Source organism: Oculina patagonica, chromosome 9 (genome assembly GCF_052425735.1).
Source record: "Oculina patagonica isolate OP01 chromosome 9, crgOcupat, whole genome shotgun sequence".
NCBI lineage: Eukaryota > Metazoa > Cnidaria > Anthozoa > Scleractinia > Oculinidae > Oculina > Oculina patagonica.
This window is the reverse complement of record NC_135766.1, coordinates 2,068,891-2,096,393: the sequence shown is the minus strand read 5'-3', so window position 1 is coordinate 2,096,393 and position 27,503 is coordinate 2,068,891. Positions and strand designations below refer to the sequence as shown.

At 38.7% G+C, this 27,503-nt stretch overlaps 1 protein-coding gene across 1 annotated transcript in view; it reads right to left on the bottom strand.

Annotated features, from left to right (window-relative positions):
* Positions 1 to 27,503, bottom strand: part of LOC144665183 (uncharacterized) — a 320,693-nt gene that overhangs the window by 52,022 nt on the left and 241,168 nt on the right. Inside the window, exons 23-25 of the mRNA XM_078526356.1 lie at positions 6,806 to 6,871; positions 5,251 to 5,313; positions 3,906 to 3,968 (exon numbers count right to left, since the gene is read on the bottom strand). Coding sequence (XP_078382482.1) covers positions 3,906 to 3,968; positions 5,251 to 5,313; positions 6,806 to 6,871 — 192 coding nt within the window. The remainder of the gene's footprint in view (positions 1 to 3,905; positions 3,969 to 5,250; positions 5,314 to 6,805; positions 6,872 to 27,503) is intronic.

Below are 27,503 nucleotides of genomic sequence, written 5' to 3'. Positions count from 1 at the left end.
TATTTGTTCTATCAAAATAACATATTTTTAATTTGTGATAAATGCTCTATTTACACACTAAATAAAAAAGGAAATTTGATTTCTACGATAAAAAATTGACCCGGACGGTCAAATTGAACCCCTCTTGGCCATGTGAATAGCAGAGGCATTAATTTCACGCTATGTACAATTGTTATTTGAACAGCACTAGTTATACACAGTATACACTATAGCTTAAGAAAATATTTGTCCTTGCTTTGATTACAAACTGGAAACATCTGTCTCCAGTCAGTCCAAACCTCAATATGAGGTACTTCAATGTCTTTCATCGTCCAGAAATGCTTTGTAAGCTTTAACATTAGACTATAAAAATATATGTATAAAATTAGTATAAAAATAATACATTAAAAATATTTTGCTTAAGGACAAAAGCCCTGTTAGCGATATCTAACACTTATTGTTCTGTGTTCCAGTGCAAACAACTGGTATTTACCCAGCAGTCTCGCATCTATCAAATAAACACAGTTTGAATTATCTATTGTACCCTAGATTCTACACATCTATTTTTAATAAGAATTCTTCCAAATAATGGCTCAAGTTTACACAGTGGAGCCCCAAAATAACGAGTCTCTGTTATAACAAATTTACTTTCTCAATGCTTTTAGAGCTTTCACTGTACAGCCATTTTTTCCAACTATAAATTCGTTCAATAAATGTCTTATTAACCTAGCCTACACAGAACTGTTCTGAAAGAATATCGGCCCTCGGTCTTTTTTGTACAGACGCCGCTGCCCTCAATTCATACTAATAAAAGACAGGGCTGATATTCTCCTAGTGCGGCCCTTGCGGGTTGGTTACTAGAAGAAATCTAACATCGGACTCCTGTTTAAGACTGTCCATTGTCTCTTTATTTCTCAGATCCTGTAGCGCGCGAAAATTAGCCACAAACAAAGCGGAGTTACCCAGTGTCTAACGATCGTCTGGTAAACAGAGAGACTGTGAACAGTCTAGTAACCGTTATTCAATCGCTGATTAACACTAATCCAGGATTAAAATGTAACAGAGGTTTAAATCCTCTTGTGAAAGGAGCCAAGTCACGGATGACGCACATTGCAAATTTTAGTCCAAAATGTTTGTGGTTGAAATTCGTGTTAATCTTCTGTAACCTTAACCATCCTTGTTCCTTTTGGTTTCTTTTAAACACTTTGTTGTTTTTACCTCAGTAAATTACTGTTTTGAGGTTTCTTTTTTTATCTGGAAGAAGTTTTGTACACAGCAGGGGCGGATCTAGAAAATTCAGAGGGGGGAGGGGGGACAAAAACATTTCGGCGAGGTAGCAATCTCGCCCCATGCCCACAACAAACTCTCGAAAGACGGTTTGTTACATTTTTAAAACAAACCGAAGGAAAAACAGGGGCCTCGGTTCCCCCTCTGAAATCCGCCCATACACTGATACAAAACAAAAAACTTGATGAATATCTTGACATTGCTCCTTTAAGTTGCTTGACACTACAGACTTGACTGGACAATATTCTGTAGTTTTAAATTAAAGGTAGCTTTGTACAGTTACACTGAAACAAAAACTACTTATAATATTATTTTTCTTGATTCTGACCTTCAAATTGCTTACCATTTAAACTTTACTGCGTAGAAACAAAGGTACTTACAATAGAATTCTGCTCAGTTCCTTGCCCCCGAGTGGGGGATATACATTAATGTTCTCCATCAAACTCTACAACAGAATTATACTGATACAAGATTTTGTAAGTTTGACTTAATACTTTTCATTGTCCATATTAACTTGACCCAAATCATTTGCTAAACTACGTTAATTTTTTTTAGAAAGATGCCCACAGGACTTGAAAACAAATGACAAAATATTTAACAATAAATTTCAATACAAACACTGTAATACTAAATAGCTTCCGTGTTTGTTGCTAGCGGAGTAAGCCATAATATTGTCTTGTGCCTTCTTAGCAGTAATTGCCACGTTAATTAAAAGTGTCCAAGTGACAGCCGGTCAAGATGTTTTACAATAAACTAAATGAGCGACGATCATTTAGTGTTTTGAAAACCTTGACAGGCTACGGTCATTTCATCACAGCGTTAATTTTACTGCTTATTAGCCGTGATGTAAACTACACTTCATGCGATAGTCACACTTACTACAACACGCCTTAACGTCTTAGTAAAATTTGGTTCACACACGTTGTAATAATACAATAATTTCGCTTTCATTTGTTCCTGTAAACACTTAATTCAAGTGTAAACCAGGTCTAGCGTAGACCTCGTTTAACTGATCGGCCCTTAGTTTTTGTCATTTAAATTTGTCATGTTCTTATCAGCCAAATAATTCTCGTCTAATTCGTAGCCGTTATTAAAATCGCCACGCAACTCTCACGAGATGCGTTGCGTGACAACTAAACTAGGGACTCCACAAGAAAGTAGTGATAACTATATTGTCATTAAGTTTAAACTTGCAGTTGACAAGGTAAATTAACTAGCAATTTGAATTTTGACATTGTGTTAGCTGGCCGTCTGTAACATCAAACAAAATTAGCGTAAATCGACAGCTAATTCACCTCATCAACTTCAAGTTAATCTTAAGTATTGCCCATCAACACAACAAAGCAACGTCCTTAGAAGCTAATTCACTGAGCATGCCTCAAGAAGAAGTCTTATTTGACTCTCTTTACTAAGAAGGCTTGGCACCTTTGCTAAGAAGATACGTCACTGCCTCGGCTTTACCTTCCTCTTGTGCAATCATTAGTGGCGTTAAACCATCCTTGGCTCTGGATTTAATGTCAACACCGTAAGAGAGGATCTTCTCGATAACAGCAATGTTACCGCCAAGTGGGGCCCAATGTAACAAATTGCCTCCATTGTTACTTTCTAAGGATGGATTAGCGCCCTTTTTAAGCAGATACTCCACAGCCTGTAGCTTGCCATTAGCAGCAGCTATCATCAGTGCTGTGACACCCTCGTTATTTATTGAGTCAATGCTAGGCACGTGACTAAGCATTAACTCAATAATAACAGGGTTGCCACCCCCTGAGGCACAATGTAACAAATTCCATCCATTGTTGTTTTCTAATGGTGGATTAGCGCCCTTTGTAAGCAGATACTCCACAGCCTGTAGCTTGTCATTAAGAGCAGCTTTCATCAGTGGCGTTGCACCCTGATCATCTCTGGAGTTAACGGAAATTCCACGAGATAGCAAGGATTCAATTTTGGTAACATCGCCGTCCTCTGCCGCAGAGTGAAGTGAATTCCATTCATTCTTATCCTTGTCCACAAAATCGCTGCCTAAAATAATTGATAAAAAATTAATATTAAACATACAGACAAGTGATTTTTGTACGAGATGACGGAGATGCAATGGACGTGCCCAGCTGACGTGAAAAATGACTCGTGAAAACATCCAGCTGTATCGTACAACATTTCGCTGAATTACCCTTCTTAATCCAGTGAACACGAGTATGTAACTTTATTACAACCAATTTTAACCTATACAGTGTTGATTAACCACACGATTAAAATTGATAGAAGTGTACATCATTTTTGATTAAATAAATACTTTTTCTCCCATTCTACTGGCTATTTGTCGGACAAATTTTAAACATTTTTCTCAATAAATACCTAGTGTATTACAGCAAACTTTCACTTTAGAGCACTTGCGTATTGGCAGTTCTGTACAACTATCAGAAAATTGATAAAGTATTTTATTATTGTTCCACTACGGCAATGATTATACTGAAGTTGAAATTTCATTAGAATATTTCCCTCTATTCTACTGCAAATAGAGACGAAGATATTTTGTCTTGTAATTATTTATTGTGAGCAAATGTACTTATTAATGAACAGCACTGTTGCTCTTATACATCAATGTAGACTCTATTACAGAGTCAGCACTTTTGAGTACATACCTGTTGCAGACACTTGTTCTGTGTTTGCTGTGGAGGTTTGTGAAGCTGTACTTTCATCTGAATCTGATGAGAATGAACAAAGCATCGTCACTGACTGTAAGGTTACAAATTTGCATATGGCGTTAATAAACAAAACCCCAAAGGTGGGGTGTGGGGTTTGCAGCTAGAGTGATTTTAAGGGGATATTTAATTGAAGCCCCACTCAGGGAGTGGTCAATTCAGTAGAACATCCATCCATGTATTATTTTTGAAGTAAAAACAGCAAAAATAATTGTTACTGACAACACAGTAACAAGAAGTTTTTTAAACAGAAATGATACAAAAACAAACCGAATACAATAGCTGATAATTATATTTAGTTTATAAGGTCTACTTATTTAAGATCCAGCACTACTGCTCACTGGTTTGTCACTGTGGTTTTGTAAATATTACACTTACATCAACAATGGGGGAAGCCTCAAATTACTACCCTTATCAGCTGGGTATGCAACAAGGGAAGTTTCGTGCCCATACATGTACGTGGTCTTTAAAGTGGTATTAAAGAATAAAGAGATTTTGAAATTTACAGTGGAGGCCCAGGACCTGGACCCCATATTACCCCACTTTGCATGATAGCAGGTATATTTATAAATTCCTCGTAAAACTACAAAATGCTTTGGCTTTATCTGAGGGTCTGAATGGGGGTACATCGATAACACTAAACACTTATTTTTTTAGCTCTGTAACATGGAACAGTTAAATTTTAGGCATTTTAACACTAACAGTAAAAAATTCACTTTAACAGTAAATTTTATCCAGAAAGAAACAAAAACGGCTCCAAAAAGGCCAATATAATCTTTTTTAGTATATGAAGAAGTTTTCGGGCATTTTCCGACGATTTCCGATCAAATATTCCCGAAGATAAATTTCTGAAGACTACCGAAGATTTCCGAGGAGAAATCCGAAATTTTTCTCTTAGCTCATGAGTGGTTTTTTTTTTTTTCGATTTTTGAAGAGCAGATAAGAATTTATTATGCAAGACGTTTTCACGAAAACCCCTCCAAACATTCAACAGTACTTTTTCCGGAAACAGTAAACATTAAAACATTGGCCAATGTAACAGCAAACAATGAAAATTATGGCCAAATAACACTAAACACTAAACCTCATTCAGACCCTCTTATCTTGAGGGGGATTATGCTATTAAATTTAAGACCAGAAAGGTTAAAAATTCTCTCAAAGAGGGGCGTTATATTATATATAGCAGGGAGTATCCATATTATCTCACCAGTAAACCCCCACCCCACTCTTGTTGGGTGCATCTGTACTTCAACAGCACTGTTGCTCATATAATGCTTCAACACACCTGTTGCGGAGTCTTCTTCTGTGCATTCTGAAGAGGTTTGTGAAGCTGTACTTTCATCTGAATCTGATAAGAATGAACAAAGCATGGTCACTGACGTCATAATATTAGAGACTTTAAGATACCTGGACAGCTGACCTCGAGGATGGCTTACCAGAAGTAATTTTTCATATGTAGCCTATATTGCGATGCCTGTTCCACACACACTGCTGTCCCGTTCCGACCAGCTGTTGCAAGGACATGAGAAGTAGAGGTTTGCCATCCACCAGTGAACGGGAGTGCTTAATTATAATTTTTGTATGATTTCATTTAAAAATCTCTATTTTTAGCAGAGCTCCATAACCATAGAAATTCCACAGAAATAGGAAAACAATGAACTTGAGTTTTCATGGTCATCACGGCTAGCGGCCTTGTCTTGCGGGTGTGTACGTACGTAAATAATCAATGATAAATGGAAAAATAAATTTCCTTGTGCTGCGTGGCACTTGTAAAAGTACAAAATATAACAAAGTTCTCACTTAATGAGAAGAAAGTGCCTTTGGAACTTTTAACTATTTTTAAGGCACTTTCTACTCATTTAGTGAGAACTTTGTTATATATTTGTGTACGTATGTAGCCCACTTCAGAAATAGATTAACCATAACCTCTTTGATACTGGGTATCAACGTAATTGTTAATTGACAGCTGTCAATACAAGATGTCCGCTGACCAGTACTATGTGATCATATCGCGGCCTTAGGTGTATAACTCATCGGGGTCATGTGTTTTTTTTTTAATTGATCGCTCACCGGAAAATGGTTTTTCTATTGGATCACGGGCTCAAGTGCTATATTTTATGCATATGGTAAGTGAATTCAGATATATAAATGAAGGGCAAAGAAAATTACTGGAGCTCCGCATTTAGGCTTGGCTAAATCTATTTAATAATTATGTTACCTTGTTAGGTGGTTCTTTATGGTATTCTTGGTTTGAGGTTGCGAATATATTTGCTGTGCTTCGCATACCGGTTAATGCTGATGGCAAGTAAAATTATGAGCTTTCTTGCTAGTGTTTCGCAAAAATTTCACTTGGAATCTGTATCCTACAAATGAAAATAGTGCTTTGTAGACCCGGACTTTAGAATTAGCGCCAAATGATTTTTAAAAGAAGCCATGATCCACTAATGAAGCCGTCGTCCGTTCACACACGCCAGTTCTTAACGTTCATAATGTTAAAAGTTCTCGCCAAGAACATTGACATTGGCCCAGTTCACCTCGTGAAATTCTACCACCCTCATACCGTCCTCGAGGTCAGCCATTCAGGTACCTTAAAGTCCCTTTTACCTTACTATATGACAATACTAACAAAACTACTTGTAAAGAAAAAGTAAATATTTATAAATGTTAATAGATGTCTGCGCATTGAATGAAAAATTGGATGCTGCACATTAAATTGAATTTGGCATGAACAGGAAAGAAAGAGGTATAAGAACTAAAAGCATCAGGAAAGACCCTTAGAGGTATCAGATAAGGCTTTTCCAGTCAGCACTGTGGTATTACAAAATAAAGTACACACTCACCCATCGATAACTCTCCTGTTTTCCTTTTTGCTCCTCTGGAGGGAGAAACTGTATTTCCATCTTGATCTGAAAGAAAATTATTCACATCAAGGAACACGTAGGTTAAGTCTTCATTTGGGTCTGTTTCTTTCTTTATTTTTGTGGCATGACTAGGAGTACATTTCATGAAGCATTTAGGGGTATTTCAGTCTACCCCTCCCAGGATGGGATGCTAGCCCACTGAGGGGTTGCCCCCAACATTAAATTTGCTGCCACTCTAGCTGAGTGAGACCAGCATAAGGTGTCCTGCTAAAGTGCACAATGCAGTGACCCCAGCCAGGACTAGAATCCAGCAACTGCCACTCAATCCAGAGTAAAGTCAAGTGCACTAGGTAACTACACCTCCCCGTTAACAATACATACTTTTGAAACAGTTACAGAGTTACAGATCCTACATTTTTTTCACTATTTGAATATAGTTGAAAAATTGTATAAAATTGTCTATTTGTATAGTTCTTTAGTAAATTTTTACCTCTGGATAATGGTTTTCTAGCTTTCTGATTGGTTCCCCGCGCTATGAATCTGAGCCATTATTCTTAAGTTGACCAAATATGGAGAAATGAGGACGAATTTCCTGTACTGGGATTTTTTTGCGGACGTGAAAAAATATTTTTCCTCGTCGCATTAGAAGTGGATAAAAATAATTTCGAGATTTGAGGAAGTTTCGCCCCAAGAAATTCAGAAAATTTTAAAAAAAGCTAAACACAAAAAGGCCACAAAGTTAAGACTGAAAAAGAGTGTCCCTGTGTGTTTAATTCATTTTAAGATGCTCAAATAAAAATATTAATAAACTTTTAAGTTGGCCCGCGGGTATTTATGAGGCTGACAGTTCCCTTTTTTAAGCGTGTTTGAAAACGGGAAAACGTGAAGCGATTGCTTAGATTTTTGAGAATCTGAAAAAATAATGCTTAAATTATATAAAATGATAAATTTTATGGCGATCAAACGCGATTTGTTAAAGTTATGAGTGATTTTTGGAAGCCTTCGTTTTTAATAAAATGCGATTATTTTGAAAATGCCACGGTGAATTTTTCTGTAATTACCCCAAAACGCTGCCAAACAGTTGAAGTTTACTCACAACAACTTACAGGAAAATCCACTCCGTAGATTTCCTGAACGAGCGACATCTTTATTTTGCCTTTAAAAACTGTTGTGTTATGCGCCTGACTTGACCGTCGCATAAATTTGATACTTATACTAACCCAGTACCAGCCAGTTTTGAGTCTGATGTCACCTTAATCTTGTGTGTAAAAGTTAAAAAGATCGTGTATATACATGAAATGTTAGCAGTCAATAAAGATGGATGGTTTTCAGTCGAATTTTTGAAAATATCAAACAAATGACGTTATTTAGAATTGCGGAAAATTTGTCGATTTGTTTTTCATTTTTTTAAAGCTGCAGCTAGAACAGGATATTGCAAAGATTTGTGCCGATTTTCAGCGTGTTCCTATCATACGGTTTGAAGAATTTCGGTCGGAAAGTCAGGTACATTTACTTTCCAAGCTTTGGTCGCTTTGTAAACCCCGCATTTCGAATGAAATTATACTGTTGTTTTCAAAGAGAGGCGTTGCTTTCAAATTCCGTACGATCTTCTGCCACTTGGAAATAACACAGCCTGAAATAGTTACTACTAAAATGGCAAATACCGTTCCTGCACATGTATTTCCTGATGGTAGAAGATCGTGCGGAATTTGGAAGTAACACCTCTCTTCAAACAACAACAGAATAATTTCATTCGAAATGCGAGGTTTACAAAGCGATTAGAACTTGGAAAGCAAATGTACCCGACTTTGTGTCCGAAATTCTTCAAACCGTATGATAGGAACACGCTGAAAATCGGCACAAATCTTTGCAATATCCTGTTTTAGCTGCAGCTTTAAAAAAATGCAAAACAAATCGACAAATTTTCCGCAATTCTAAATAACGTCATTTGTTTGATATTTTCAAACATTCGACTGAAAACCATCCATCTTTATTGACTGCTACCATTTGATGTACAGTATATACACGATCTTTTTAACTTTTACACACAAGATTAAGATGACGTCAGACTCAAAACTGGCTGGTACTGGGTTAGTATAAGTATCAAATTTATGCGACGGTCAAGTCAGGCGCATAACACAACAGTTTTTAAAGGCAAAATAAAGATGTTGCTCGTTCAGGAAATCTACGGAGTGGATTTTCCTGTAAGTTGTTGTGAGTAAACTTCAAATGTTTGGCAGCGTTTTGGGGAAATTACAGAAAAATTCACCGTGGCATTTTCAAAATAATCGCATTTTATTAAAAAAGAAGGCTTCCAAAAATCGCTCATAACTTTAACAAATCGCGTTTGATCGCCATAAAATTTATCATTTTATATAATTTAAGCATTATTTTTTTCAGATTCTCAAAAATCTAAGCAATCGCTTCACGTTTTCCCGTTTTCAAACGCGCTTAAAAAAGGGAACTGTCAGCCTCATAAATACCCGCGGGCCACCTTAAATCAAACAACTTTTACGACTGAAAATGAACATTGCCAAAACAACTCTAAAATTTGCGTCCGGGTTTGTTTACATATTAGTGAAACATTGAAATGAATTTATTTTTGCCGGCTTTTGCTCTGTTGAAATCACATATGCAGAAAACAACGTTTTTCCAGTCGGCATCTTAAGTAGCTTCTTTGTTTAAATGAAACAAAGAAACTTCTAAAAATGCCGACTTGAAAAACCCAGCTTTTTGCACGTTATTTCTTGAAAATGAAGCAAAAACCAGGAGAAATAAATACAGTACAATGTTTCCCATATGTAAACAAACCACATGCAAAATGTCAAGTCGTTTTGTCAATGTTCATTTTTAGCCAAAATCACTTTCGCCAAGACTTTAATGAACATTACGTAAAGATGAATGCTCCTTGGAAAAAGGAATTGACGTGGAGAGGAATAAGATAAGTTAAGGTCTAGGTAATTAAAGATGCAGACCACAAGGGAGGGAGTAGGTTAAAAATCCTCAGGGAGTATCCAAAATATTTGACCAGTAATACCAAAAGTCCCCACACTACTTCTTTGCACATTAAAAATAAATGGTCCCTCATTGGGTGCATTTGTACTTAAACAGCACTGTTGCTCATGTAATGTTTGAACACACCTGTTGCAGAGTCTTCTTGTCTGTATTCTGTAGAGGTTTGTGAGTCTGTACTTTTATCCGAATCTGGTGGGAATGGACAATACATCGTCAATGATCATGTCATTAATCATATTACCTAGAATAAACATATGTATGACATGATTAACAGGAGGGGAAAGCCTCAAGCCAGTTGACCCATACTGCTGGAGCTTATTGGGATGCTAGTCCATCGCAGGGTACCCTCCCACCATTATTACACTGGTACAGAGAGAGGCACTATGAGAGTAAAGCATATTGTCCACGAACACAGCACAATGACTTCAGCTGGGCTCAAACCTGGACTGCTTGATCCAGAGTCGGGTGAGCTAACCATAAGGTCACTGCACCTCCCACCATAATTAGCCAAACAGCAAAATAAATAATAAATTTTTGTTGAGTTCAAATGGATGCTGCTACAACCCAAGACATTAGTCTTTGGGAAGGTTGCACATGATCGCTTTGATTTCAACAACTTTTAAATAAATCTGATCTATAGGTACGTCCACAAGGTGTATGGGCCCCCCTCTCCCCCATATCAATGTTGAAGTATTACTGAACATTATGACAGACAATATGCTGTGATTGAAGTCTCTAGGTATACCTCAACATGAATGAGGGGGAGGGGGAGCGCAATCTTGGCGACCTTCCCAACAGTATTGTCTGGGGTTGTAGCTTAAATTAAACTTATAATTTAAGTCTACAGTTAGCTTACATGTAGGTAGCTTGCGGTTATAAGCCTTTATATTGGAATAAGGGATTTGTGGCTTATGAGTCATGATGTCATTAACTAGCCATTCAGGCCTAGGGTAGCCTAAACAACACTTTGTTAGTCTAAATAGCACTTTGGTTATAGCCTTATACTAACAGTTAAAAGCAGCTTGTGGTTAGCCTTTTATTGTGATTTAGGCTGCATTCATTATGTATCCTACAGGGGGGGGCAGAGGATTTTAGGGGGGTTCTCAAATTTTTAGAGCAAAAAAAGGGGGATATGAAAATTGTTTAATATCTCCTGGGGGGATGCTTATTTTTTGTAAGATTCTGTCTAGCTTTTGTAATAGTTTTAAAAAGTGAAAAAAGAAATGATAAGTACAGCAGCTTCTTTCAAGGATTTTAGGCAACAAGGGTACCTCTATTACCGTATTTATTCGATTAAGCGCCTAACCTCGAATAAGCGCCCACCTGGAATAAGCGCCCACCCTGAAGGCAGAAAAAAGTTAATAAGCGCCCAGCCTCGAATAAGCGCCCACCTCCTCCCCCCTAAAAAAGGATAGGTGGTACATGTATGTACCCAATGAGATTGAAATTGACAAAGTACTACTAACTTAAAAAGAGTTTCCCTTGTTTTCTTAGTATTTTACAGGAAAGTTCAACGAACACTTATAATTCTGCTTTGGTACATCTTCAAATTTTGTTGTTATTTGTTGTTTCATTGCAAAATAAACTTACTATTTACTGAAAAATAGTGAAAATTTAATAAGCGCCCAGCCTCGAATAAGCGCCCACCTCGAAAGAAGCAATGAACGCCCACTCTCAAGGTCCAAAAATTTCAGGGCGCTTAATGGAATAAATACGGTATTCTGAGAGACTATAGTACCTATTTTGAAGTTTTTTAAGTAGTGTGCCTGGCCTGTAGATGTAATGTTTCGATACAGTATAGAAAGTAAAACATCTAAAATGGAACCATTTAATGCAACCTCAGAAAAATGATAAGATAAGGAGAATAATAGCACATGTCGCACTTGAGAGGAGTGATGCTGAAAACGAGGAAGAAAAGGATGGCAACAGCAGAGATGAATCCGTGTATAAGTGTGATAGTGAGAGTGATGATGATGATGAGGTTGTTGCTTTTGTCAACGAGAGTGACAGTTAAATCCAGGTTCCTGTCAATACTTCTGGTAGTACTCGTACACGAGCTGGCAGGCTATCTATACCTAATTCGCGCTACTTACTGGCTGGTATAGGCATTACATAAACAGTCCAAGCTCTCTCAATGTTCTTATTAAACATGTACATATCTTGAAGTTTCAAACATATGTAGTGTACTATTATACAGATATTTATTTTGATATTTCTTGAGAGGGAGGAGGGGGGGGGGGGTATTTTTTTTTTCGGCTGATTGCTTGAGGGGATTATGAAAATTTCTATGGACCTTGGGGGGGATATAAAAAAATGAGCCGCTGAAAAAAAATCCTCTGCCCCCCCCTGTAGCATACATAATGAATGCAGCCTTAGAATAATTCTGGTTAGCATAGCTCACATGCCTTGCTGGTTCACACTGTGTACTAACTCATTTAAAACAAATGTTTGTACATAGAGTTGACACACAAGCATTCAGGTACCTGTTGCTAACACTCCAACTTTGTTCGTCTTCTTAAATCTTGTTTTGCTTGTCGTGGGTGGAGCTGAATTTCTTTTCTGATCTGAGGGTGATGGAAAAAAATTAATTATCCTGGACTTCTGGTTGTACATGCACTGGAGCCCTTTCATTAAACAAATAAAGTATAATGTGCAGATACTCAGCAAAAGTTTATCACCAGACTTTTTTAAAAAAGGTACATACATGTAAGGGAGGAAGGGGGGGGGGAGGGTGAGCTTGTGCACATAAAAAAATTATATCTATAAAAATAGACTGTTGAGAATTTTTTTGCTTTTTTTACTGCTAGGATCAACAATGTCGAAATCATCAAAGGTGTAGTAAATAATAAAGATGGTAAATTTCAAGCTCGGTGACATTGTTTTGATTGGTTGACTGCAATGTCTGTGTTTGTTTTGTTTTGATTGGCCAGAATGATTACTTAGGTTTTGGTCTTACAAGACTCAGTTGAAAACCACTAAAAGCAGCCACCAAGACTTAGAATATGACTTGTGTCGTTTTGACCAGAAAAGATTCCGAAATAGAAAGTCGCAACTGATAAAAACATTTTTAAAAAACACACGCAAATTATCATCTTGACTGATTCCGTTGTCACTAAAGCTAAGTGTTAAGATTTAGATTTTCTGGCAATAAAGTGATGATTCTACCACGCCATATGCTAATTTCTAAAAAGCCCCTATTAAGCAACCAACCTCTTCGCTTAATAGTGGTTCGACTGTATATCATATCTAGACAGTATAAAATGCACTAGCACACACCTGTTAGTGGTACTGTGTTATTATTCATCTGTGCTTCATTGCCGTGTAAAGAGATAACAGCTTCTACCTTCACAGTCATTCCTCCATCTTGATCTTATGGGAGAGAATATAAATAATTTTAATTTCTTATTATTTTGATTGTGTGGTTCCAGAAAATATCCATACCCCCCCCCCCCCAGTGGAAGGGATTTGCCCTATGATTCCCCCACCCCTCTGGAAATTCCAATGTAGCTTCATACATTGCTTTTAAGGTTTGAGTCTTAATGACCCCCTCCTCCCGGCCGGAATTTCCAATAGCTTCTGTGGTGGTGGGGGGGGGGGGGTATGGATATTTTCTGGAACCACAATGGTAACTGCAAAATTTTTACAATAGCCTAAATTTTTGGTACATTCTCTGGACATCCCTAATTTCATGTTGAGCGCAAACGTAAGGTTCCAGAAAATATCCATCCCCTCCACAGAAGGGATTTGCCCTATGATCCCCCCACCCCCACCCTCTGGAAATTCCAAAATAGCTTCATACATTGCTTTAAAGTTTTGGGTCTTAATGACCCCCCTTCTCCCGGCCGGAATTTCGAATCCCTTCTGTCGGGGGGGGGGGGGAGTATGGATATTTTCTGGAACCACACATTATAATGGTCACTGTAAATTTTTAGGATAGCCTTACTTTTTGGCACATTTCCTGGACATTCCAAAATTAATTTGGATCCCAAAAGAGACATTTGTTCAAATCAAACAGCTACTAAATATGCCATCCACTTACTATGGTGCGTAAAACTGAATTATTCTTACCGTTGGTGAAAATAATCAATAAATACATTTACCTGTCAGTGAAAGATTTAAGGGGACAGCTTTACGTTGCCTTTGAACCAACTCGTGTATCATTTCCTTAAATCGCTCGCATTCTTTCTGCCAGTTGTAAATTTTTCCATACTGTTCTCTGAGATAAATAGCACGGGCATTTCTCTCTTCTGCTTTCAGCTCAGATAAATCATGGATTCTTCTCGCCCACTCCTCTGGCTTATCGGAATTGACTACCACAGACTTCCCACCTTTCACATCCTTTAATGCTTTAGCTATTCCACATTCACTGGACACGAGAACAGGGACACCAGCCGATATTGCTTCCAGGGCTACCAGACCGAAGCCTTCTGTGCGGGATGGCATGACTATTACATCAGCTTGACGAAGCATTTTTTTCATTTTTTCATAGTCACAATAGCCACGGATGTTTAGTTGGTTCTTTGCTATTTTTGTTTCGTCGAGAAACCACTTCTGTAATTTTTTTTGTTCACCATGTGGAGAGCCAACAAAAGTCAATTCATATTTCCTCCCAAGAGAAGCAAGCGCCTTTGCTATGATGTCATAACCCTTGAGTTCAAAATCCTCAAAACTTCCACGACCAAACATAAAGACTCTAAACTCCTCTGCTGGAAGAAATTTGACCGGCCTTTGAATGACAAACTTCTCAAACATTCCAGGTGTAATAACTTCTACTCTGATGTCTGGAAGCAGTTTGCTGTATTTTCTTTGTAGTAGAGAGCCCACAGCAACAACCAGGTCGGCTGCTTCGCAAAGCTCTATTTCTCGTTCACTCTTCTCTTCGCTTTCTTCAATTGCATCTGATGTGGCGCCACTTTCCTGTTTGTGTTTTCCCAGGTCTTCGCAGAATACATGAACAAATTGAACCCACCAGCATTTTGCCCTGTCCGAAATAATATGAGCAGCACTTCCAAACTTTCGTCCATGTCCAACGACGACATGAGGATATGGAAGATCTGATGGCGGCATTTTCAGTCCTTCCATGAGATCAGCAGATCCTGGAAGACGTCGAGCGGTGATCAAATTCACTCCCTGTTTGCTCGCATCTTGTCTGTCTTCTTCGCTGCTACTGCAAACATAGCAGTGGATTTTTATCTTGCCTGTCGATGCTTTAGCCAGATTCACCGCAAACTCTCTGTTGAAAGTCGACAGACCTCCCTTCGAGGATCCCCACTCGTCGCAGATGAACAAGACATCTATACACTGAGAAACATCGCGAGGAACATGTACCACGACACAACGATTTTGCCCAGGCTGCTTCGAATCATCCTTGTCGGCTGCATGGAATACTCTATCTTCCCCGGCGTCTTGCAAGCGAATTGCAGCTATGGAAGCTACTGTTCCCATTTCGCCTCCATTCCAAACACATTATATTACACTGGAATGAAATTTAGCGATGCTTTTCCGCGATCTAAAGCAAACACTTTGTGAAATAAACTTCCGTGTCTATTATGTACGAAATGAACAACTTCTAATCCATTCCATAGCCGCTCCCACCTCTCAGGTTTCACACGTGAGTATCTTGACCAAATTTGGCGCGGAGTCCGGTCTTCGTCCCTCCCCGAGATCTCCCGAGAAGTTAAGAAGAAGTGCGCTCGGAACAAGTTCGGAAAATAAACCCGCTCTACTTCACAGAATGGTCACAGCGGTCAAACGCAAAAAAAACCTGCAAAACTTGTCACCGCCACTTCCTATTTCGACACTATCGGTTTTTAAGCGATGACGTAGTCAACGCTTTATGTCGGGGAACGATACCCCAACCGAGAAACACTGGGAACTAGATACAAATAAATGAGACGTGAACAGAGATAACACAAAAAGAAATCGCCGCGAAGGACAGACAGCAAAATACTCCCGGGAAGTAAGAAAGGACTAATACAAAAATATAAACGAAAGGAAAAAACTATATTTATCCAGTTCTATAATATTCAGTAAACAGAACATTTCTGCAATTGGCCTGTAAAGTGAGTCTGTAAACAACTACGAGACCGCGTTTGACCTTGGTCAATCGAGAAGTATCACGTATCGTGTGTCAGGCTTAGATGTCACGCCTCAAGCTAAGATAACGCAACGTGTGTTGCATTCTTCTTTTATTACTAGTGGTAACCACAGGTTACAAAGTGCGGGCCTCGATGCAGTTAAGAGAAGGTACTGGGAGGGAAGTGTTTCAGACAGTATCGATAAATCACTGGACAAAAGAAAATTATTCCGAGTCAGGTCGAGTAACGCTTCACGCTTAAGTCACGAATGTTTTTAATTGTTTCCTATTGCCGCGAACCAATCAGAGTTGTTTTTTTTTTGATTGACAGTTTTGCGTAGTGTAGTCGAGCACGCGGTGTGAATTGAGCATTGAGATGTGATTTTCCTCCGTCGGCAAACTCGCTTTGTTGTCAGTGTTATAAGGAATTTCTCGAGAATAACCGTTGTTGGAATCATTCGCTTTTCCGTAGTTTATCTGTGATACAATCACAGCAGATCTTCTCAAAAGCAACACCTATAAAACAACGTCTGCAAAACGTAATGTCTGCAAGACAGAAGCCTCGACCTAATGTGACAAACTGTTAATTTTTCGCATTCTTATCGCTCATGAAGACAAGATTTTTCTCTTCCGGTGTTACGACAAACTGTCGTGATTGACACATTTTTTGCATTCCGATCGTTCTTAGTGGAAGAACAAAATTTTCAACTTCCGGTTTGCAGACAGCCTTTATAAACGTGGCACGCACGCGTAATACTCAATCCGCTGGTCACTGTCAAGATTAGGGTTGCGGGCCTGTCTTGGTCCCGCAATAATACATTATTTTTTGACAAATATCCTGTTAATTATTTAAGACCCCCTTGGTAATCGTCATCGCATCTGCATGAATTGCGAATCAGAGTTCCTTTCTTTTTCGCTGATATACTTGACAAGAAAATCTCAGCTGCAGGGAAGTTTAAAGGTTCTTCAATCAGGGTGGACTTGAAATGACATCAAATAGCCTTTTTCATTTTTTTTTATTTAGTTTTTTTTTTAGCTTTAATAATATCTGTTTCTGGACTGCGCCGGACGCTTAATATATTGTCTTCAATTACCACAACTACGTCAGGTCCAACGCTAAAATAACAAAATTAATTAATTTGGGCGTATTTCTCAAAGGGACTATGTCACGGGGATGTCACAGTTTTTGGTCAAAGCTGTTCTGAAATAAGTAGCAACTATCTTTGAACATCTAAAGGGATATATAACCTTAATTTTCGGATAGAAATCAAGCTACGGCTATAAATATCGATTTTTGAAGACGCGCGGAAACAATTTGAAAACGTTTGCCTAACGCTTTCAAATTGTAATCTGTTTCCATCCGAAGCATCCGCAGCCAAAGATGCTAGTTAACAGTTTCAGTGCTCTAATATAGCCATTACTAATAAAAATGGACCATTATTTTTAGTTTCAAGCGACACAAATATAAATTTTGGCGGTTCAAAATCTGGTAAAATCCGTGACATAGTCCCTGAGCCTCTATATACACGTACACTGTTTAACAAACAAAACCTTCTGGAGGTAGTCATTCTTTCGGTGATTGCCTGAATTTTTTTTTTTTCAGATAAATATTTACAAATATTGCATGAAACAAACAAAATTGGAACCGCCAAAGAACATAACAGGGGCACCCAACGGAATATTTCGTTAAAATATCTTTTCGGAGGACGATTTGAGATCTAGAATTTTCGGAACATTCCTTGTAAAATTTGTTTGCTTGCCTGCCTTTCCTAGGATTTTCGAATATCTAAAAAATGGTATAACTGTTTATTTTTAACGGATTTTTTACTCTAAAAAGGTCACCTAGAATTTTCGGGAGCCTTTCTCTGGCTGGAATTTTCGAAAAGGTAAGTTTTGATCCCTATAACTTTCGGATCACTAGACGTTCAGCTAGGAAATCCGAACAGATAAAAAAATTTTAGGGGATAAAAATATGCCTATATCTACCGTTTAAATACTAAAATACGTAAATTATCTCACATCAGCTCTGATATGAGAGGTCTGTGTAGACTGCAAAACAGTCGTTTTTTTTTCTCTAAAGTCGTTGGAAAAAGCGCTTATCTAAGGCGATCGTCTCGCGAGCCTCGCACGTCCCCAGTCTCACTCAAAGTTTTGACATTGGCTTCTGGCTTCAGACCTCTCGCTCTCGTTCCAAGACCGAGGGCATTCGCAAAAGATACGACTCTTTTGCAGTCTACGGTCTGAAATGCGAAATGAGATCTAATTAGAAGAATTTATAACACATTTTTGGTCAAAGTCGAGTTTTACAATATTATTTTACACTTGATGTTAAACTTTGTCATATAAAACATGGGTACACATTGCATACAGTGTAGTTAGAGCGATTTCACTGCACTTTCGAAAGTAATTCACGTTTGTTTTGGTTCTGCATCACTACGATTAGTGATTGGTTTGAAAATCTCGCGCAACTTTCTTGACCAATAAGAATTGAAACCCAAACCAACAATTGTGACTCGCTTGTACACGTTTCCCCGCACTTCGTGCCAGCAACATGTATTTACTTCGAGTTTTGATTGGTTCACTGGATTGTCTGTGTCCTTTGTGATTAGCCAGAGTGATTTCTGTGGTTTTGGTTTTACGACACTCAATCGAAAATCGCTCTAAAGCTACAAACACCACTATATAGCTATAAACTGTATAACATGCGCACATTAGTTAAGTCAGATATTTTTTCATATTATATAATTATTTTGAAATCATGTGTGTGACCCTTTGCAGCTAGGGAGGAGGGGTGGGAATGACGTTCTTTCTTCCTACTAAACTTATGGCATATAAATTTAAAAATACCAGAAAAATGAGGTCAATGACATCTGAAGAGTGAGATTTCAAAACAATTTGTATAGAAAAAGTTGCATATTGGAGAAGTAAGGTTTGTTCCCCAGATGCAAAGGTCCCACTCCGACCAATTAAATTGAGTAAAAACGTGATTAGATTATAAAAAGGCATAATAGCATTTTAAAAATTCACATAACCCACCAAGGGGGTTGAAATTATTGTCTGGTGCATAATTTTGTATCGGAACAAACAAACTTATACAAAAATATCGTAGAACATTATGCCTTATAAAGTATTCTACACCAAGAATCTACATGCGTGCTTGCACCAGCCTGCTTCAGCTTGCATCAGTGTTGCTTGTATGTGTGATTGTTCTGCTTCCACAGTAAAGCACCCATTAGATACAGTTTTAAACAAAACACTGTGCGTATTATGCAGGGCACTTCTCGCATTGTATTTTCACCATTCCACCACCGTTATTTACAGAGTTTCTATCGTAAGCAACCTCCAATCCGTTCTCCTCCATTAAAAGATTTGTACTGCGAGTGGACGGGCCATTGAAACTGGACTGTTCTGTACAAATGGTGCTGCTTTGTAAATGAGGAATGAAGTTAATCTCCTTTGGTGGTGTACTGGTCTTTGTTGAATTTACCTGGTCAACATCAGCACGAATAACTTTGTCGTTGTGTGTGTGAGTGCATTTCTCACTCTCAGCACAGCTGTTTGTCGTGTCCTCATCTGAATCATTCAAATCTCCATTTGTCTCGCACAAAGCCTCCATATTGGGTTCAGTCATTGAATGAGCAGGGCTGAAATGTGCTGCGTCGTTCAAAGTTACTTCACAATTACCACTCAAGTTGCTTAACATCGCCAAATCTGCATTAGAAAGACCACTGTGTTCACTAGAAGTTGACTCAACCAGCTCTGTCGTCTCAAACTAGGAAATTAAACAAAATTCGTCCTGCTAATCGTGTCAGCTTGGTTATGAAGAAGCCCTTAACGGCCATGCCTTTAGGGCGTCTTCATGTACGCAAGGTAAACAGGCTGTTTTTGTTGTCCGTTCATACGGAAAATTTCAGCCCGTTTGACTGGGATCAAATTTTGCATCAATCTCGACTATCGTAGCTTTATCGACACTTGTAACTTTAAAAATAAAGCTTATTCGCATATTTTTTAAGTGCAAATACATACAAGGAAAAATAATGCTTGTCGGTAACTGGGACAGCCCGGTCAACCGGACTCATAAAGAGGCCCTAAGAAAGGTATCTATTGACTTACTTGACTTATGGCCAAAGCCCTAAGCGGGCATAGGGCCGGAAAAAAGGTATCTATTGACTTACTTGACTTATGGCCAAAGCCCTAAGCGGGCATAGGGCCGGAAAAAAGGTATCTATTGACTTACTTGACTTATGGCCAAAGCCCTAAGTGGGCATAGGGCCGGAAAAAAGGTATCTATTAGCTAGGGGCAAAATAAAGCTCGCTTCAAGCCTAGATTGGTCTCCTTTAGAGTAAGACTCATTTTCTTTCGACGAGCATCCCCTCCCTTTAACATAACAGTCCCTCCGGTAAATATCGCTTCTCATATTTTGTTTTGTACCAAGTAACGGTCTTACAACCGAACACACGATCGCAGACGCGCCACAGAATTATTCCCGCTCGTCACGTGGCGAATTTAAGTAAATAAGCATTTGTAGAACTCCTAACCATATTTCCCAATATTTTGTTAATAATGACCATAAGTCACATGTTCGTATGCGTAATTCTTCGAGTAAGCTTTGAGTAATTTTCCTGCAGCACGGAGACAAGCATGGCTTTTATGTTCAAAGCAAAAAATACAAACTAAACGGTGTAAAAAGTGAGAGAGCCAAGTCCCTAACCAAACTCTGATTGGTTAGTGTCTATGAGAGTAAAATGTCAATGTCACTCTCTCCTCCGCAGAGGCCTCTTATTTTTTCGTGCGGACTGGGAAATGGGGAGAGGTAAAAAGTAAGCGCGCGGAGCCTGGAGAGAATGACGACGAAAGCGCGCTGGGGACATTGGGAAGGGAAAAGGAAAGGCGTCGTCCCCCACGCTCCCCCCTATTTTTCGTTTTTTGTATTGTTTTGCCCTCCCCCCCCCCCCCCCCCCGTCTCCATGCACTGAAGGGCCCTCTGCGGAGAAGAGTCAATGTCAGGCTCAAGAAATCACAATGATACCAGACTCGTATCCAAGACTCTCGATCGAGAATACAGTGCAAGCGCACTGCTCGTTAGGCCACTGCGTCGCCAAAACCTCCTGCAGATCTAAAAGAAATGCCGGAGCAAATCCAAAGGTTTTCAGGAACTGTAGGATAGGATCAAGGTTAAGTCTACATACGAGCTTCAGTTGTCCAGAAGGTCGGAGCTTATCCCGGTTTTTGTAGCATTCAGTGACTAGAAGCATTTCTACACCTCACCACAAACACCGGCTCCGGCCAGTCCTAATTTCTGACAACGCACAGAGTGGTCAATCCCATTCAGCCAATCAGATTTGACCAGAAGTCCGTTAATCGCAGACATTATAATGGGGACCGGCCATAGTCGGCGTTACAGGCATGTTGCTGACCAACAGAAAGGTGGGCTCTTTTTCAACTCCGCTTCGTGAAAAACAAATAACACGCGAAACGAGAACAAATATCTCACGATTTTTTTTTTTTCATTTTTCCACGATGTTTTCTCTCATGATATTTTTTCTCTCGGTTGTATTTGTCCTCACTCTTGTGAAGTGCAAATATCTCACGGTATTTGTACTTCACTAGACCGGTTTAGCCTGTGTAGCTGGCGGTGTTTGGGGGATTTTGAAGCGCGCACAAACAAGCGAGAGGCTTCGGAAGTTCGCCTCTTGCTTGTGCCCGCTTTAAAACCCCAACAAAACCGCCAGCTACGCAGGTTAAACCGGTTTAACTAGTTCCGTATTTCTCTTGACCGCGCGAATGATTAAAAAACGCTGGGAAATTAGCATTTTGGGAAAAGAGAACGTTGGATAATAAATCTATTAGTCATTTGAGTGTGTTAAGGGACGGACCATTAATTTCTTGGAGGGGGGGGGGGTATAAAAAATTTTCCTCTGCAAACGTTTTTTAGTTTATGCATCTCTGCAAACATTTTTTTAGAACTTCCACCTATGTTTTATAATACATACCGTTTGGAAACAACTTATTGTGTCTTTCTAGGCTCTGCAAACAATTTTTTCAATGCTTTTCATACCCCCCCCCCCCCCCCCTTCCTCCAAAATATTAATGGTCAGTTCCTAAAAGGATCGCTGAACGTTTTACTTGTCATTTCTATTTTGGCGAGCCTGTAGGACCTGTCGAAATACTGCAAGACTCGTAGAAATATACAGCGATAATACAAACTAAAATGCCTAAAATGATTCATGAATTACTTAAAACCTTGCTTCCAAAGCCACTCTAGCAAACATATCTGTTCTATCAAAGTAACATATTTTTAATTTGAGATAAATGCTCTATTTACACACTAAATAAAAAAGGAAATTTGATTTCTACGATAAAAAATTGACCCGGACGGTCAAATTGAAACCCTCTTTGCCATGTGAATGGCAAAGAGGGATTAATTTCACGCTATGTACAATTGTTATTTGAACAGCACTAGTTAAACACAGTATACACTATAGCTTAAGAAAATATTTGTCCTTGATATGATTATAAACTGGAAACATCTGTTTCCAGTCAGTCCAAACCTCAATGTGAGGTACTTCAATGTCTTTCATTGCCTAAAAAGGCTTTTTAAGCTTTAACGTTAGACTATAAAAATATATGTATAAAATTAATATAAAAAAAAATACATAAAAAAATATGCCCTGTGTGCGATATCTAACACTTATTGTACTGCGTTCCAGTACAAACAACTGGTATTTAAATAGCAGTCTCGCATCTAGTAAAAAAAAAACAGTTTGAATAAACCATCTATCGTACCCTAGAATCTAGAATTTTGCGTCAAAATATAAACTAAATTGTGAATCTTAGACTGCACATCTATTTATAGTCAGAATGCTTCTAAATAATGACTACAGTTTACACAGTAGAACCTCAAAATAACGAGTCCCTGTTATAACAAATATACTTTCTCGGTGCCTTGGTACTTCGTTATTTAGAGCTTTCACTGTACAGCAACAACCAATTTTTTCCAATTATAAATTCGTTCAATAAATGTCTTATTAAGCTAGCCTACTCAGCACTTTCTGAAAGAACATCAGCCCTTGGTCTTCTCTGTACAGATGTCGCTTCCCTTGATCCATACTACAGTCAACTCTCGTCTTGCGGACACCCCGCTATTGTGGACACTCGCTATTACGGACAAATCCAGATCCCGGCGAAAGAGTTTGATTGGAAATGACTCCCGCTATTACGGACTCTCGCTATAACGGTCAGTAAACGACGCCTCGAGCGTGACCACTATAACAAGAGTTGACTGTATTAAAACCTAAGGCTGATAATCTTCCGGTCATTGCGATTTTTTACCAAAAGATATCTAACATCGGGTCCATGTTTAGACTGCCCATAGTCTCTCTGTTTCTCAGATCGTGTAGCGCGCGAAAATTAGCCACAAACAAAGCGGTTTTACCGAGTGTCCAACGATCATCTGCTAAACAAAGAGACTGTGAACAATTTAGTCATCACTATTCAATCGCTGATAAACACTAATCCAGGATTAAAATGTAACAGAGGTTTAAATCCTGTTGTTTAAAGGAGCTAAGTCACGCATGACGCACATTGCAAATTTCACTGAGTCCAAAATGTTTGTCTGTTCATTTCTGGTTTATTTTTACCCCTCTGTACCTCAGTAAATTACTTTTTTTTATCTGGAAGTAATGTTGTACACTGAAACAAAAAAACTCCGACTTCTTGTTTATGTTGACATTGCTCCTTTAAAGCTGATTTCCAGTCCGTACTGCGCAGACTCGGGGTTTGTTTTCGTTTTTGTTTTGAATTCGTTGAAACGTTACACTTCGGTGACAGCATACATGAAGAGTCCGCCATTACAGTTCGTTCACTTCAAGAATTTCCGATGAGCTGAAACGTCGGTTTGAAATAGCGTCAAGGTTCCTCTACTCGTTATTATTTGTTCTGCAAGGATATCTGACGTTAATAATGAAGAAAAAGGTAAGTTTGTCGCGGAAGTTTTAGTTTTGCTTGTAAACATTCCTTCGTGTTGGGCTCTGATAAACATTGCAGCCGAGATTGCGCAGTACGGACTGGAATTCATCTTTAAGTTGCTTGACACTACAGACTTGACTGGACAATATTCTGTAGTTTTAAATTGAATGTTGCTTTGTACAGTTACACTGAAACAAATACTACTTATAATATTATATTTCTTGACACTGACCTTCGAATTGCTTGACATTTAAAATTTACTGTGTAGAAACAAAGGTACTTACAATACAATTCTGCTAAGCTCCTTGCTCCCTGGGAAGGGATAGAGCCGGACATTTCTCTATAACAGAATTACACTGAAAAAATATTTTGTAAGTTTAACTTAATACTTTTCATTGTCCATATTAACTTGACCCAAATCATTTGCTAAACTACGTTAATTTTTTTTAGAAAGATGCCTACAGGACTTGAAAATAAACGACAAAATATTTAACAATAAATTTCAATACAAAGACTGTAATACTAAATAGCTTCCGTGTTTGTTGCTAGCGGAGTAAGCCATAATATTGTCTTGTGCCTTCTTAGCAGTAAGGGCCACGTTAATTAAATTTTACGAAGTGTCCAAGTGACAGCCGGTCAAGGTGTTTTACAATAAACTAAATGAGCGACGATCATTTAGTGTTTTGAAAATCTTGACAGGCTGCGGTCACTTTATCACAACGTTGATTTCACGACTTATTAGCCGCGATGTAAACTACACTTCATGCGACAGTCACACTAACTACAACACGCCTTAACGTCTTAGTAAAATCAGTGATTTGGTTCACACACGTTGTAATAATACAATAATTGCGCTTTCGTTTGGTCCTGCAAATACTTAACTCGAGTGTAAACCTGGTCTAACGTAGACCTCGTTTAAATAATCGGCCCTCAGTTTCTGGCAATTAAATTTGCCATGTCTTAATGAGCCAAATAATTCTTGTCTAATTTGTAGCCGTTATTAACATCGTCACGAGAGGCGTTGCGTGACAACTAAACCGACTCCACAGGAAAGTAGTGATAACCATATTGTCATTAAGTATAAACTTTCAGTTGATAAGGTAAATTAACTAGCAATTTGAATTTTGACATTGTGTTTGCTGGCCGTCTGTAAAATCAAACAAAATTAGCGTAAAGCGACAGTTAATTCACTTCATCAACTTCAAGTTTATCTAAGTCGCTAAGTATTCGCACATGCCCACCAACACAACAAAGCAACGTCCTTAGAAACTAATTCACTGAGCATGCCTCAAGAAGAACTTTATATGACTCTCTTTACTAAGAAGGTTTGGCACCTTTGCTAAGAAGATACGTCACTACCTCGGCTTTACCTTCCTCTTGTGCAATCATTAGCGGCGTTTCACCAGCCTTGGTTCTTGATTCAATGTCAACTCCGTAAGAGAGGATCTTCTCGATAACAGCAGTGTTACCACCAAGTGAGGCGTAATGCAACAAGTTCATTCCACTCATGCTTTCTGAAGATGGATTAGCGCCCTTTGCCAGCAGATACTCCACAGCCTGTAGCTTGCCATGAGCAGCAGCTACCATCAGTGCTGTGAGACCCTTGTTATTTATTGAGTCAATGCTAGGCACGTGACTAAGCATTAACTCAATAATAACAGGGTTGCCACCCTGTGAGGCACTATGTAACAAATTCCATCCATTGTTGTCTTCCAATGATGGATTAGCGCCCTTTGCTAGCAGATACTCCACAGCCTGAAGCTTGCCATGATCAGCAGCAATCATCAGTGCCGTGCCACCCTTGTTAGTTATTGAGTCAATGCTAGGCAGGTGACTAAGCATTAACTCAATAATAACAGGGTTGCCACCCTGTGAGGCAAAATGTAACAAATTCCATCCATTGTTGTTTTCTAATGATGGATTAGCGCCCTTTGTAAGCAGATACTCCACAGCCTGTAGCTTGCTATTACCAGCAGCTATCAGCAGTGCTGTGAAACCCTCGTTAGTTATTGAGTCAATGCTAGGCACGTGACTAAGCATTAACTCAATAATAACAGGGTTACCACCCTGTGAGGCACAATGCAACAAATTCCATCCATCGTTGTCTTCTAATGATGGATTAGCGCCCTTTGCCAGCAGATACTCCACAGCCTGTAGCTTGTCACTTAAAGCAGCCACCATCAGTGGCGTTATACCTTGATCATCTCTGGAGTCAACGGAAAATCCACGAGATAGCAAGGATTCAATTTTGGTAACATCACCGTCCTCTGCCGCATCGTGAAGTGAATTCCATTCATTTTTATCCTTGTCCACAAAATCGCTGCCTAAAATAATTGATAAAAATTTAAATTAAAGATACAGACGAGGTATTTTTGTACGAGATGACGGAGATGCAATGGACGTTGCCCAGCTGACGCGAAAAAATGACTCGTGAAAACAACCAGCTGTGTCGTACAACATCTCGCTGAATTGTCCTTCTTAATCCAGAACACGAGTATGTAACTTAAATACAACCAAACCTATACAGTGTTGATTAACCACACGATTAAAATTGATAGAAGTGTACATCATTTTTGATTAAATAAATACTTATTCTCCCATTCTAGTTGGCTATTCGTTGGACAAATTTTAAACAGCAAACTTTCACTTTCGAGCACTTGCGTTTTGGTAGTTCTGTACAACTATCAGAAAATTGATAAAGTATTCTATTATTGTTCCACTACGGCAATGATTATACTGAAAGTGGAAATTTCATTAGAATATTTCCCTCCATTCCACTGCAAATAGAGACGAAGATAGTTTGTCTTGTAATTATTTATTGTGAGCAAATGTACGTATTAATAAACTGCTCTGTTACTCCTTCTTATACATCAATGTAGACTCTATTACAGAGTCAGCACGTTTGAGTGCATACCTGTTGCAGACACTTGTTCTGTGTTTTCTGTGGAGGTTTGTGAAGCTGTACTGTCATCTGAATCTGATGAGAATGAACAATGCATCGTCACTGACTGTAAGGTTACAAAATTGCACATGTTAATAAACAAAACCCCAAAGGTGGGGTGGGGTGGGGGTTTGCAGCTAGGGTGATTTTAAGGGGATATTTAATTGAAGCCCCATTCAGGGAGTGGTCAATTCAGTAGAACATCCATCCATGTATTATTTATGTCGTAAAAACAGCAAAATAATTGTCACTGACACTGTAACAAGAAGTTTTAAAACAGAAATGATACAAAAACAAACAGAATACAATAGCTGATAATTATATTTAGTTTATATGGTCTGCTTATCTAAGATCCAGCACTTTTCTGCTCACTGATTTGTCACTGTGGTTTTGTCAATAGTACACCTACATCAACAGAGGGGGCAGCCTCAAATTACCCCCCTCCCCCCCCTTTATCAGTCGAGTTAATGCAACAAGGGAAGTTTCGTGCACATACATGTCTGTGGTCTTTAAAGTGGTATTAAAGAATAAAGAGATTTTAAATATTTCCAGTGGAGGCCCAGGACCTGGGCCCGGTTGCATAAAACGTCCACTTAAGTGCACACTTAAGTAGGACACTTACGAATCTGGTATGGTGTTGCATGGAGCATACTTAGCGCACTCGCAAGTGTCTGCC